Consider the following 15759-nt stretch of genomic DNA (forward strand, 5'->3'; position numbering starts at 1 on the left):
CTACACGCCCTCAGTCGTAGTCTGTTTTTAAAGTTTCTAGTACAAGGGTACAGCATCTCAGTACTCACATAGCATCATCCCATGTAAAATTATTTATGGCGCATCTGATGTAATCCTTCCTATACAGTCATATATTAAAACCCCTTGTCTGGTTTAGATTCACTGACAATGTTTTCATGATCTGGACTCATTGTAGGGACCTTTGCTGTTTCCTCCATAACTTCAACACTTAATTCCAAATCTGCTTCACCTTCTCAACTCAATGAGTCACCTTTCTGGATTTTGAATTCCACCTCTCAAATGGCTAAATAAATACAACTGTTCTTATCAAGTGTATCAGTCACCAACTGTACCTCCATTTTGACAGCTGTCACCCGTTTTATGCCAAAAAGTCCCTTCCTTAAAGCCTCACTACCCATAAATCACATCTGCAGTGGTAAGCCGGCACTGTTGAAATATACCAATAACCTTTCCAGAGTCTTTATTCACAGCAGTTTGCTAACCAACTCACCTACAAATATCCCATGTGATCTCCTCCATTTGCACCAGTAAACCTGTTAACCATCCACTGACGAGCAGTCCTCTGATCATCCATATCACCCTGGCCTTGAAAAGCTCAACAACTTCCTTCACCAGGGCTCTGACTACCTCTTGATGAGGAATATCCTACAAAAAATCCTACTCACGTCACCCAAAGTAGTATTTCGCCACTCACACAACATACAGAATATCCTTGCTCATCCCTACTCCAATTCGGCACCCCGTGGATCATTTCCTTGTGGCCAACTGAGGTGGAAGACCTGCCCCATATACCTACCCACCACTTCATACCGAAATCCAGTCACAGGAACTTCCTACCCTATAAAGGGCAGGGCTACATGTGAAAGCAACCATGTGATATATCATACATGCTCCAATTACTGTGTGGCATTCTATACGGGTATGACAGCTGACTACATATGTGAATGGCCACCGCCAAACTATAGCAAACTGCAAACTGAGCAATCTCCCATGAAAATAAGATTAGACTTGTTACGGTCTGCATAGAGGTGTTCAAGCAATTGTTCTTCCAGCATTCCATACATGAAGGGAACCTAATTATGGGTACAATGGGAAGTACCCTCCGCTATGCACTTCAGTGATTTGCAGGGTATGAATATAGTTTTATACATAGCACAAGAAGCTAAGTAGTAATTAGTGAAGTAGGCATGTAAGTGAACCAGTAAAGAGAAGGAAAGTATTGTTGTTAGGTAGCTTTCTTACTACAGGAGTTGGCCAACTTTGCAGCTGAACTGTTGTCAGAATGCCAAACCACAAACTATTGTAAACCTTTTGAAAAATCATTGCTAATAGTTGCAAAACTTAGAACAAACCACATTTTCATTCCAAACTTGGAATGTTATGATCATAAGTATGGTTTTCAGAACTAATTACTCCAGAGTTTGATGTCAATGATAAGTTTTGAAACAGCTCCGTGAAGTCTCAAAGAATGGCATAAACTCACTGGGTATAGTACAATTGGATGGAATTATTTTTCTTTTCCATAACAGTAAAACAAGATTTCCTGACAGTTTATGTAATGTTGCAATGAGTGCAATGAACTGATCACCTACGAAATAGTGTGAAACCTGCTTCATGTATAATGCAGCGAGAGAAAATAATATAAATCATTTTTAATTTAATTCATATTTGAAAATTATAACCTCTCCTGATAAATATTCTTAACAAAAAGTTGTACCATATAATCCTACTACGAGTTCATGGTGCACATACCTGATCTGCTTTCCTGGATGAAAGAGTGCGTAGTGTCGAGTCAAGGACAATAAATTTGCGCTTGTCTCCAGCAGCTTTCCGTAGAGTATCAGCATGTTCAGTTGTTGCAACAACTACTCCTGCATCACTGTCAGAGATGAAGTATTCCAACAGTTGTGGAGGGTGCACACTGCTCAGAGGAACAGCTGGGAACAATCACTGCTCTTCAAATAAATTTAGATATTTAATTTTAGACTTTATGCAAATTGACAGTGAGGTAACAGATATGTAGCTCTCAATCTAGTGCAGAATGTTGTAATCCAGTTTTCTATGGCATTTATTCAAACTTTAAGTACCTATATGACAAAATTAATTACCTTCACAATATTACATTTTTTGTTCTTTTTTCTTCAATGTGGAACAACAAAAAGCACATTGTTTACTAATATTTGTGACTTCGACTATGCCATACCATAGCTTCATCCCAAGCACTCTGCATTCTAAGTAGTGAAGAAGCTGCAATGGACTCTATGCAAAAGGGACAGTGATATTAGAAGAAGGCAAGATGCCTGTGAACACTGGTAGTAGTGAATTAAGGTTGTGTAAAGACCGATCAATAATAAAACTGCCAGTGAACCATAACATTTACTACACAAGTAGTGCCATCACAGGTTCAGATGCTAGGTTGGACATACAGTTCTCAGTAGACTTGTAAATGTTATAGACTGTGAGATGTAGCATGTTGGAAACCCTCCATCTGGTATGCCTTCTATGGTCATCGATAACCAAATTTTTTCCAGATTTTTCATTCAATTTTTAATACAGCTGCACATAAAATATGTAATATGTTCATAAATATTTCAAAGTGTTATTTAGGCAAAGTTCCATTTAAATTTATTATCCAGTTGGTTATATTGAACATTCTCATTTCAGTGATGCAATTAGTTTTGCTAGCTGTTTGATTAAACGAATGTTATGACTAACTGAAAGTTTTACAACACATAATGGGGAAAACCTTCCACACTAATCGGTGGAATCTGAAGTACTGTTACTGTTCATTCAAAAGCAGTCATCCCTCTCTTTCTGAGAACATACTTTTTCTAAATCAGATGATATCTCTCATTAATTGATTAAGCCACTAATTACAATCTTGCATAAGGTAAAATAATTTCAAGATGGTTGCCCAACTCTTAAGTAGGTATTTCCACCGAGGAAGCATAAGATGGTTCTACATACCATTATAACTTATTAACCTTCAATGTTTTTCGCAAACCAGGAAGCAGTTAAATCTTATAGTCCATTTAGAACAGTGAAATCTAATCCAGCCGATTTTCAAAATATTCCGTAGTTTCCGAGACTAACAAATATCTGTACGCTAGTCTTTAAATAGCCCACCCCACCCAGGAATCGCAAATCTGCAGGGTCCACTTGTAATGTTAACACCCCGTGTCAAAGTATGTATCTAGTTAGCATGATGCTAACATCTTTATGGAAAATCTGCAGCTGGAAATTAAACATGAAACAACTATGTCTATTGGTATGAGAAAGTCTCGTACAAGCTAATAACTGTACAACTTCGCAGGTAAAATATCACACCCAGTTAACATACATGCTGGTATTAAGTGATAATGTTACAGAAATGTTACACACTGGATGCAGTGATCTATTTTGGTGAATTTATTGAAAACTATAACGTGTACTATTAATTTCATATTTCTAACTCTGCATATTATGCCCCTGTGGTGTTCAACAAGTAGTGTGTCAGTGCACTGTAGCCAAGTTATTATATTGTGGACAAGTTCATGGAAGGAGAGGCTTGATTCTTTTAACTATAGGAACTGTGTACTGTAAGACTGGAACGGGCCATCAAAAACTGTAAAGTGCAAATACAGTGGGAAAGACTACTCAAATTTAATTGCTGTCTAAAGCACATTACTTGGCACTAGCCTTTCTAAAGTCAGTACTATACTCAGCATATTACTTCATGAAATCAAGATATGAGACTTAAAGGCACTTGATATCAGTTGCAATACAGGTAAAGGGAATGTCGCAACTGTGCTGATAGCTTCCTAATGTGCAGAACACAGCGCAGTACACTGGACTGAATGTCATCAATGGGCACAGACGTAATTTCTGGCATACCCAAGGAAAATGCAACAGAGCTAGCTGTTCGGGTTATAGAGTACATTAATGACAACTAATGGTATTGGATATTATCTCATACTCTTTGAAGGTGAGACTATTATCTAAGAGAAAGTATTAATGATAGAAAAGTTTAGCATTAACTAGTTATACTGACTTAACACAAATCAAGAGCAAATACAGGCAACCAGATCTTTACAATGAGAAATTTTCCACTTCATTAAACTTAAAAATGTAACAGATGTTAATACAATGAATTATGTCATATAAATATCTAGTTGTGAAAACAAGAGGTGACATGAATTGTAATCATCACATCAACTTATCTACCTACATCTACATCATACTCCGCAGTCACCTAATGGTGTGTGGTAGAGGGCACTTCCGGTACTACTAACTGATTTACCCTTCCCTGTTCCATTCGCGAATGGGCTGTGTGAAGGATGATTGTCAGCAAACCTCTGTATTGGTTCTAATTTATCAAATTTTTCTCACTGTCATCATTATGCACAATGTATATGGCAGGAAGCAATATGTTTTCTGACTCTTACAGAGTGCTCTGTCGAAGTTTCAACAGTAAACCTCTCTGTGATACATAATGTCTATCTTTTAACAACTGCCAATGTAGTTATTGAGCATCTTGGTAACACTCTCATACCAACCAAACAATTTTGAGATGAAACACACCACCCCCCATTGGATCTTTTCTATCAGTTCTACTTGGTAAGGATCCCTCACTGATGAACAATATTCAAGAATCAGTCAAACAAGTAGCAGCATCACATAAGCTACTTTCTCTGTGGATGTGTTACATTTCTTAAGATTTTCATATGAATCTGTCTGGTGTCTGCTTTTCTTACTGTTTGTTTTATGTGACCATTCCACCTAAGGTTGCTCTCGATAGTTACACCTACTGTACATATTTTACAGTACATACTGTTCCCACAGTTTATCATCAATGGTGTACTTGTACAGTAGTACTTTTGTTTTCCCATTTATGCACAATACATTACACATATTTATGTTCAGGGTCAACTGGCAGAGCATGCACCATTCTCTCAAGGAGAAACACAGCAAGCTCACTTGGAGATAATGCAAACGGCAGGCTCTAATTCATTGGAAGGATACAGAAAAATTTATTTTTTAATATTTTTTATTTTTTTATCTGCAGAAAGACTGCTTACACCCCATATTAAAATAAGACTTCCATGTGCGGGGTTAAAATACTGTGAAATTAATGGGAGACATCAAGAGTTTAAGAGGGTGTGCTGAAAAGTAATGCCTCCAATTTTATGTGAAACCTCTTAACACTTTTTAAATTAAATAAATGTTATTAACAGTCTATACCTTTATTCTTCATGTCTACGTATTTATTTCTTGGCAGCCACAGACAGTGGTCATGTGTATATATGTGTGTGTGTGTGTGTGTGTGTGTGTGTGTGTGTGTGTGTGTTGTCTAATTCAGAAGAAGGCTTTTTGGCTGAAAGCTTACTTGTTTAGCAGTCTTTTTGTTGCGCCTGTCTGTGACCAATATCTCCACTATATGGTGAGTTGCAATCTGTCCTTTCATAATACCGTCATTTTTTATCCTGGATTTTCCATTGATTGATTTTATTTATTCCTCAACATAGTCACCCTGGTGCCAAACACATTCCTCCCAACGAGAGACCAGTTTACTGATACCATCACTGTTGAGTGTCTGACTTTCCCTAACAGTTATGCAACTCACATCTGCTTGCACTGTTTCATCACTATTAAAATGAAATCTTTGAAGGTGTTGTTTAAATTTTGGAAACAGATCAAAATTGGCTGGAGCCAAGTCAGGATCGTATGGACGATAACTGATGACATTTAGCCTAAGGCATCAGACTGTTGTAGATGGCACAGTGCTCGTGTGTGGTCTGGCATTGTCATGATGAAGGAGAGGATGCTCCATGAGTGAACAAACTCTTCGAATACAAAACTTGACTAAAGCAAGCTGTTTCCCATCCACCAACATAGTTATTTTACAAACTGCCATGATAAATGCTACAATTCGGAGCTCTTTAGAAGCAGACGGCTGCAAATATGTGGACGTGATGCATTAAGGTGTACAACATTAATAAAATTTGTTCTATTTAAAAGGATTTAAGATTTTTCACTTAAAAATTTGGAGACATTACTTTTCAGCACACCCTCGTACTCTCATGAGAATGTTAGATAAAATACTGGAAAATTTCAAGTGGCAGACTAAAAACCACTAATTTGTCATTAAAAATCACTTAAAAATTCCTAGTTGTGCTTTTTAGAACAAAATTTATGATCATGGTGCAAGCCACTATCTGCTGGAGTCAGAAAAGATAGAAGTAAACCAATTTAAAAAAAACTGATATTTGTAACATTCACTTCCTTGTTGATTTTTTTGCTTTAAATGACTTATAAATTAGATCTACAACATAGAATAATGGGCCTAGCGACACAATCTTATTATTCTGAAAGATACTGTTCGGAGTCTCATGGAAGCTATGGACCAGACATGTTGTTTTACTAACATTTTGGTCAGGATGACAGCATACTCCCTGCTACCTTTTGTAGCCAATATGTTTCACTTCTGTCTCTTATATCTAAAAACAAAGATGATGTGACTTATCAAACGAAAGCGCTGGCAGGTCGATAGACACACAAACAAACACAAACATACACACAAAATTCAAGCTTTCGCAACAAACTGTTGCCTCATCAGGAAAGAGAGAAGGAGAGGGAAAGACGAAAGGATGTGGGTTTTAAGGGAGAGGGTAAGGAGTCATTCCAATCCCGGGAGCAGAAAGACTTACCTTAGGGGGAAAAAAGGACGGGTATACACTCACGCGCACACACACACACACACACACACACACACACACACACACGAGTGTGTAAGTCTTTCTGCTCCCGGGATTGGAACGACTCCTTACCCTGTCCCTTAAAACCCACATCCTTTCGTCTTTCCCTCTCCTTCCCTCTTTCCTGACGAGGCAACAGTTTGTTGCGAAAGCTTGAATTTTGTGTGTGTGCCAGCGCTTTCGTTTGGTAAGTCACATCATCTTTGTTTTTAGATATATTTTTCCCACGTGGAATGTTTCCCTCTATTATATTAACTTCTGTCTCTTATTTATATTTAAAAAATTGTGGGGAAGACTGGGAGACAAGAAGGAAGTCACCATTCAACTTGACATACACAGAGCAATGATTGATGTCAATATGTTTTGTGCAAATAATACTTATCATTATTGCATGTTTCACAGCATGACAGTAAAATGTAATTGTAATCAATAGGTTGTAAATCAACATATAGGTTATGTGATGTGGCTAAATAGTCCTGTATTTGTATTGTGACGCTACAAGTATTTCCTAAAATGTGAAATACTGAAAAAGTTTCTTTAAATTATATTTTATTGTAAAGTAATTAAACGAACTCAGAAATGATTATAAATTTGCATCAAAATTGCAGTATAAAACTTGGATGATGGTCAGAAGTAAAGCAGCTACATTTACTCCAATGATGGTCATGTGACCAAGTTTATAAGTAAGCATGCTCAGCAGAGCACGTGGTCTTTGGTCCTTGTCTTGGTAGGTTGTTGTTTGGCCCACGTGCGTCCCGCAAATTCAACAAATTTTGGACTTCGATTTTGTGAACTTAGACGTATGGTTAACAAGAGGACTTTCATAGATTTTCAGACTTTCAATACGGATGAGATTTAATTAGTTCAATGATACTGTGCTGTAAATAATCACAATTTTAGTGAATATTACTGCTAAGAAATTGGGAGTGCTGCTAAAATTATCTGTTAATATTTATGGTTGGTTGGTTTGGGGAAGGAGACCAGACTGCGTGGTCATCGGTCTCATCGGATTAGGGAAGGATGGGGAAGGAAGTCGGCCGTGCCCTTTCAGAGGAACCATCCTGGCATTTGCCTGGACTGATTTAGGGAAATCACGGAAAACCTAAATCAGGATGGCCGGACGCGGGATTGAACCGTCGTCCTCCCGAATGCGAGTCCAGTGTCTAACCACTGCGCCACCTCGCTCGGTTAATATTTATGAGGATGCTATTCACTACTCTGGATTAAATCTCACTTTGGCACAGAAAGGGGTGAATTATGCTGCCACAAAAATCTTTGGTCATTTGCCAAATAGTATTAAAAGTCTGATAGATAGCCAACCAACATTTAAAAGCAAATTAAAAGAATTTCTGAATGACAACTCCTCCTTCTCAATAGATGAATTCTTAGATACGAAGTAGTAACTGTAATAAATAAATAAATAAAAATAAAGAATTAATTGATTAATTATTTTGTGTAAAGAAAACTTAAGTTAAGGTGACACGTTCCCCATCATTACGAAATGTCGTGTTCATGATCTATGGAACAAGGATTAATGTATGTATGAGGCCACCATCCATTGTCATTACAGTGCAGTGTTAAAGACCTGTGTAATAATTCAACTGATTCAAATACCACGTCACAAAGTGTTGTAAAATATCAGTACCCTTTAGAATAATGCATCTAAATGTGGAATATCTTAGTAATAAACTCAATTTGCTGCAAGTATTTGTGGATGAGAATTCACCACACCTGTTAGTAATTAGAGAACCTTTAAGAAAATCTCATTTGTTGAACAATTCTGCAAAGAAGGAACAACTGAAATGGCTGGTGTTGTGGTCCACATAAACACCCATTCAAGCAGCTTAGCTAAACAAAGTTATTGGTATGTACTGCCCACCAAATACAGTTACAGAGCATTCAGTGCAGAAAGTTCCTAGGCGTTCACATAGATAACTGGCTCAACTGGGAATTCCACATACAGCAAAGACTAAAAAAGTTTAGCTCAGCAACATTTGCCATCCGAACAATCTCCAAAATTGGAGACATCAACGTATCAAAGTCTGCATATTTTGGCTACTTTCATCCAGTGATGTGCTATGGAATAATCTTTTGGGGCAACTCACCACTTTCAAAAAAAATTTTTGTAAGCCAGAAAAAAGTAGTCCGAGTTAGCCTATATGTAGTGTCCCTCCAAGAACCTCATGTCGAAATCTTTTTAAACAGTTAAGTATTTTAACCACTACCTCACAATATCTCCTCTCACTCATGGCGTTCACTCTTACCAATTCCTCTGAATATGAAACAAATGAGCCATACCATCATTATAACACAAGACGGAAAGGTGATATGCACTGTGAACGGAAAAATCCCTCTCTGGTACAAAAAGGGGTAAAGTACAAAAATCTTTAATGCACTCCCAAGTAATATAAAGTGTCTAAAAGAAAAGAAAATGCTATTAAAAAAAAGCTATAGGAATTCCTACTGGAAAAATGTTTTTACTCTTTAGATGAATTCTTCAACAGAGATAAATAATTTGAGTAGTAATTCAGATTATTTCCTTTGTCATTGTTATTTGTATTATTTTTTATCACTATTGTATTTTTGTATTGTATTGTTTACTATCTTGATTATATTATTGTATTGTACCAGTTTTGAATCATTCATCTACCATGTGTAATACACCAGTACCGGTATGTATTGTATTGTATGATATCTATATTGTATCTGCTTTGACTCGTTCCACATCCATGCATAATCACGCCTTACTGGATCTATGGAATATGTATCTCAATTAAATAAATGTGGTGTACAATCTTGATATACTTAACAGGACAATTAGTAAAACAGGCCCAACTGACCTCAGCATAGTTGGAGATTTAAGCATTGATGCAAACTCCTGTAGTATAACCTATTTGAAAATAACAGATATATTAAACTCATATAATCTCACAAATATAGTGAACTCTGATACTAGAGTAACAGCAAAATGACAAGAGGATAAGCTTCTCATTTCCTTGTTGCTCTTCTTTCAGAAGAAGAATAGTTCGAGGGATACATAATGTGTATTTGAAAAAGTTGTAGTATCTGAATAGATGTTGTACCGCTAAGTGGCACAACCTGTTCTTGGTGCATAGTCACTGTGATCCAATGGCCACCCGAGTAGTTACGGAATGCTGGGCCCTGAGCAGGTGAGGCAGTCAGTTGGTTGTGGGCATGTGAACAAGTACTACGCGAGGGAATGATTACTCTTACCTGGTGCTGATTTTACTGTCCAACTGATTTATGCAGTAGCTTGAGATCAACTCTGCTCGGTGTTCTGTTTCATGGTGGCACCAGAATTTGCATTAAAGCCCAGTCTGAATCAATTACATTTGTGGGCAATGCAAGGAAATCAAGTCTGCATGCTGATCTGCCAGGAGGACCAATAATTAGGCATACTTAAAAGATACTCTATCCAAGATAGAATTGATGGTATGTCATTTCTGCTAACTAAAAGCGATGTGGATAAAACTAGACTGGGCGTGGAGAGTAGCACTTTATAAGACCGATGTTCCATATTAACTCTTGTTGTTATGTTTGAACTGGTGCAGCTCACTTCACTAGAATAATATTGTTTAACTCTGAGACACTGACTTCAATTAATGATTCTAGTGCTAAGTTTACTAAATAGAAACTGAATGAACTCTGTAGTATCTGAGCGTCACTGTGGCAGCACTTGGTAATATGGTGATTCCGTAGGTACATATAATTTGCACAATTATGTTAGTAACTTTACTGTCCATTACGTTTGCTGTTTGAATATCTGGCCCGTTCTTGGGGTCAGTGACAGTACTGTAAGCTGTTATACATTGCCTTTATGCAACAAGTGGAAGTACAGTTCTAAATTTGTAAGTTTTTGTCCTGTTAATGTTTTTAATATTTACTGGTTTCCCTGGATGCAGCCGAGTTATTTCTTGAGAACAGTATTCACTGAATTAATACAAGTGATTGTTCTACATGTTTCAGTTAAGAGATTTTAAATGAAGCACTGGGTTCTAAACTGAACTTTTTATTAGGGATATGCACCTCTGTAAAGAGTACCTTGTATAATAAGGTTATCATTTTATTGATGTTACTGGAGAATTTACATCCTTATTCATCTAAATGATATGGTAGAGCAAGGAAGTGAAGATAACCTAAGCGAATTGATTCGAGGCTGTGTAAATTGTAGTATTGCCAAAGGCTAATATTGTTCTCTTTTCAGATGAGCCTGATCTATTGGCATTATAACTTTTATTTAGCGACTGATCTGAAACTAATACGAAATCTTGTGCTCACCACGGTCTCATTCCAAACCATTGTTTATATACATGTTTGTGGCATTTGGTCATCAGGCCACCCGCTCACTTAACCAAAATAAGTTTTATTTATTTATTTTTTTGGTGTGGCTGGTTAATGTTATTTATTAACTGACTAATTACATGAAAGTATTATTTTGCTATTTCTAGAACTCACTCCACATTATCTGTGGAACAACGGAGACACACATGATTTCTGGAAAGTAGTAGTATCTGTCAATAATAATAATAAGTCTTTTGCACGACTGCCTGTGTAGTTTTGTGGTTAGATTCCCTACCAGTGATATGATTGTTTCCAGTGATACCCTCAAATTTTTCTTTGATGTAAAAGTTTGTAACCAGGAATATTGGGCCTCACAGTGCCAACTGGAAAGCTGTTAAAACATACAAGCAATGACACTGACATGCAAGGGGTGATGAAGGTCTATCGAAAAGGTCCTGCAGCGGTCTGAGAGGTATAGCAATAATTTACGATCATTCATGCATCACAGATGCTAACCTGCCTCTAACAAACTACTTCAACTTATCCACATATCAAGCTATGAAAAGGTATGTGTAACGTTTAAATCAAGTCAACAATTTATGTTACACATATTAAAAGTATGGACTGCTTAAATCAGCAGGTATGGTATAACCATTGGTGGCAAACACTTCAAAATGAAGCTCTTCAGAGCTGACTTAACATAAAATAAGATCAGCCACCGGGAACACAATTCATCACGTGAATAAAATTCTGATCAAAAAGTGAGGGACAGAAATCAAAACACATAAAAGAAAATTCATTTAGGTGTGCATGCTAGTGGGGAGAAGTAGGAATGCCTTCAGATAATTTAGAAGCACACAAAACTGGATAGCAGAAATACAATGGACGTGAAAGCAACATTAGTCAGGGCACAAGAATAAATTCCAGAAACAGACCACCACTGACATCAAATATTATTCCCAGTAATTTGTAAGAAACAGTTCTTAAAGATTTATATATTAAATATGTGCATGTATTGATTATAAACTTGAGTCAGAAAGGTGAAAAAGAAAAGGTAGTATGCTTTTGAAATGAGACACCAGATACAAATATTAAACCTGTCATGGGCAGTCAGAAGACATGACTCCCCCCCAATAAAAAAGGCAGGATTGAGGAGCTGTGTAGAGCAGGAGAAACAAGAAACCTAACCTGAACATCCACTGCTAGGCAAAACAAAAACATTCCCCTAATATTTCTGGGAGGACAGGTGAGCCAGAATTATTCTTACTGGGGGTGGGGGGAGGGGGAGTGACTCCAACAAAAAATAAAACCTATGAATACAAAACAAAGTTTGAGGTAACCCATGCAAATAAGTAACACTGAGACAAAACACACTAAGTTAGTGTGAGAAACTGCTGCACAAAATAAAAGGAATGTGCCACACAGAAGCCCTTCAATCCAGATTTGAAAATCTGGGTAACTCCTCCCCCATACTGATTTGCAGTTGACTGAGGGAACAGGGGAAGGATGAGGATGATGACAGGAATGCATGGATGGGATTAAAGCTGTCAGAAAATACAAAAGCATCAAGGGAACAGTTTTGAAAGAGAGTAAGTAAGAAAGAGACCACCAACTGTTGGGATGTGGAGGAGGAGGAGTAGCATGAGATGGTGATGATGCTACAAAATCTAAACAATCATTAAATACAGGATTATCATATACAAATTTTACGCAAAATATATGAAGCCCAGTATCATGAGTAACATCACTGTCAGTGTATTGCTTATTAAATGGGTAGGAGTGAATCTTTTGAGCACCATAATAAGATTAAGTAAACTTGATTAACACAGAAAACAAACAGATGCAAAACAACAAACCATGGAAAATCGTAAATTAAACATGAGCTGTTTCCAGTACTGAGTACCACTAGCTCTGTGAAAATATGTAGGGTACACACCTGTTTGACCACTCATCCAACATGCCCACTGAATAATCAGATAAGTTGCTTCATTGCCAGCCAGGAATGCAACTCGTTCACCACGTCTTCCGGCAAATGAGTCTGTAAGCTGATCAGCTAACTGTCGGCTACTGAGGAATAATCCACGGTATGTGTACTCTCCGTAGGCATCCCTCAGAGCGATTGATTCAGCAGGGAAAGACAGTGCTTGCCTGAAAACAGGTATCACTGGAAGACGACCTTGCTGTTCCGCAGAGGTTTTAGTGAGTGTGCACAGGTCCACACTTGGCTGCTGAGAGTGCAGCTGCTGAAGGTGCGTACAGCTCACAGCTGACAACGGAGTTAAACGGGACCATGACTGTCGCAGTAAAACAGACATCCTGCAACATAAAGCACACTGATAAACTTTCAATATTTACCTTTACAGTGACAAGCATTCTCATCAGTCTGCCATTAAAGCAGCAGTGCATGAACACACGCATGTTCAATATTTTCATTTGAGACTCTTATGGGGCTACTGTCATTGATACAATTTTTGAAACTGTTCATGCCACAAATGACTGTTCACAAGCACTACAAAAAGTTGGGCATGATAATCAATTTTGTATAGCTCAGGTGAAGAAATGGCCACAAAACTTCTGAAATAAAACAAAATGGTTTGTTTACGTCAATGTATAAGAATCTGAGCTTTTCTGATCTATGGTCTATAAAGTGATGCACATAATATCTGAACTATACACACATCCATTCCAAATGTCATTCACTACTGTGGCAAAAGTTATCTACTGAACTAATTTACTTGCAGTTCTTCCCTCATCCTCAAACATGTGGGACTCCCGCAGCTTGAGGTCTACGTGACCAAAACTCTCCTTAACCTTGTCCAACCTATCCGTTTCCCTCCCTGAATAAGTGACAAATAGTTCTGAAAGTTAGGTATAGTTTTTTTAACTTATTTAAGTATTTATTCACAGTACTTGGAAATTTGTCTCTTGAAGGTAAGTACTGGACAGACATTCCGTCTCTTTGTAATTTCAAATGTTTTAATTACAATGTCTTGCTTCCTCATAACTATATATACATACTGTGTTCAAAACAAATTAAAATCTATCCATCCTCTTTTGATTATTATTTCTTTTACACAAGAGAAACTTTTATAGTCTATCCAGATACAAAGGCTTGGCATCAAGTCAAATCTCCTTCCTAACTCACCTGTCTTTTTAATTACTACTGCAACTACAATAGTAGATGTTGATATTTGCAATGGTGACAGTTATCCAGTGTATGCTGCAGTGTCATCTAACTTCCAGTAGTCATTTGGCAGATTGTGTGGAAACAATGTGCAGCCACACAATGACAATTATTGGGGCATCTCGCTACATGGATGCTCTCCAAAAAGTATAAAACAAATTCATTCAAACACTTTAAGATAATGTACACTCTCTCTCTCTCTCTCTCTCTCTCTCTCTCTATGCCTGACAAAAAAGTGTGGAGCACTACGATTGGATGTCAGTCAATGTAACTTTGTAAAAGTACACACCACTGGCAGATATTGGAATCATTCAGAGCTTAAATTCTTTGTGACAGGTAGAATGCCCCACCAGGGTGTATTAGTGTTTTTTGTGTTGTTATCAGGCCTGATAGGATACATGCTGTCGTTGTGGTCTTCAGTTCGAAGACTGGTTTGATACAGCTCTCCATACTACTCTATCCTGTGCGAGCCACTTCATCTTCGAATAACCACTGCAACCTACATCCTTATGAATCCGCTTACTTTATTCATCTCTTGGTCTCTATCTATGATTTTTAATCACACCCCCCCCCCTCCTCTTTCTCTCTCTCTCTCTCATCCCTCCAACAATAAATTGGTGATCTACTTTATGTCTCGGAATATGACCTATCAACCAATCCTTTCTTTTAATCAAGTTGTGCCATGAATTTCAAGTCTCCCCAATTTTACTCAGGACCACCTCATTAGTTGCGCACCTACTCATATAACCTTCAGCATTCTTCTGTAGCATTACATTGCAAAAGTTTCTATTCTCTTCTTGTCTGAACTGCTTATTGTCCATGTTTCATTTCCATATGTGGCTACTCTCCAGACAAATACCTTCAGAAGACTCCCAGCAGTTAAGTCTATATTTGATGTTAAAAAATTTCTCTTCTTCAGAAACACTTTTTTCTTGGCCCTGCCAGCCTACATGTTATATTCTCTCTATATCAACCGTCATCAGTTATTTTACTGCCCAAATAACAAAACTCATATACTACTTTTACGTATCTCTTTTCCTAATCTAATTCCCTCAGCATCGTGTGATTTAATTTGACTACATTCCATTATCCTTATTTTGTTTTAGTTGTTATTCATCTTATTTCCTGCTTTCAAGACACTGTCCACTCAGTTCAACTGCTCTTGTAAGTCCTTTGCTGTCTAACAGAATAAAAATGTAATCAGCAAACTTCAAAGTTATTTTTTCTACCTGAACTTTAACTCCTACTCCAAATTTTTCTTTGGTTTCCTTCACTGCTTGCTCAATGTACAGATTGAATAACATCAGGGATAGGATATAAACTTGTCTCACTTCCTTCTCAACAACTTACCTTTCATACCCTTCGACTCACAATACTGTCATCTGGTTTCTGTACAAGTTGTAAACATCCTTTCGTTCCCTGTATTTTACTCCTGCTACCTTCACAATTTGAAAGAGAGTGTTTCTGTTAAAATTGTCAAAAGCTTTCTCAAGTCTCTAAATGCTATAAATATAGGTT

General features: G+C 37.4%; 1 protein-coding gene across 3 annotated transcripts in view; it reads right to left on the bottom strand.

Moving 5' to 3' along the window:
- LOC126195382 (malonate--CoA ligase ACSF3, mitochondrial) overlaps positions 1-15759 on the bottom strand; it is a 94285-nt gene that overhangs the window by 66626 nt on the left and 11900 nt on the right. For all 3 annotated transcript variants that reach the window (XM_049933963.1, XM_049933962.1, XM_049933964.1), the window contains exons 2-3: positions 12994-13373; positions 1774-1958 (exon numbers count right to left, since the gene is read on the bottom strand). In XM_049933963.1, the coding sequence (XP_049789920.1) occupies positions 1774-1958; positions 12994-13372 (564 nt within the window). In that variant the 5' untranslated portion in view covers position 13373. The remainder of the gene's footprint in view (positions 1-1773; positions 1959-12993; positions 13374-15759) is intronic.

The sequence above is a fragment of the Schistocerca nitens genome, chromosome 7 (assembly GCF_023898315.1).
Source record: "Schistocerca nitens isolate TAMUIC-IGC-003100 chromosome 7, iqSchNite1.1, whole genome shotgun sequence".
NCBI lineage: Eukaryota > Metazoa > Arthropoda > Insecta > Orthoptera > Acrididae > Schistocerca > Schistocerca nitens.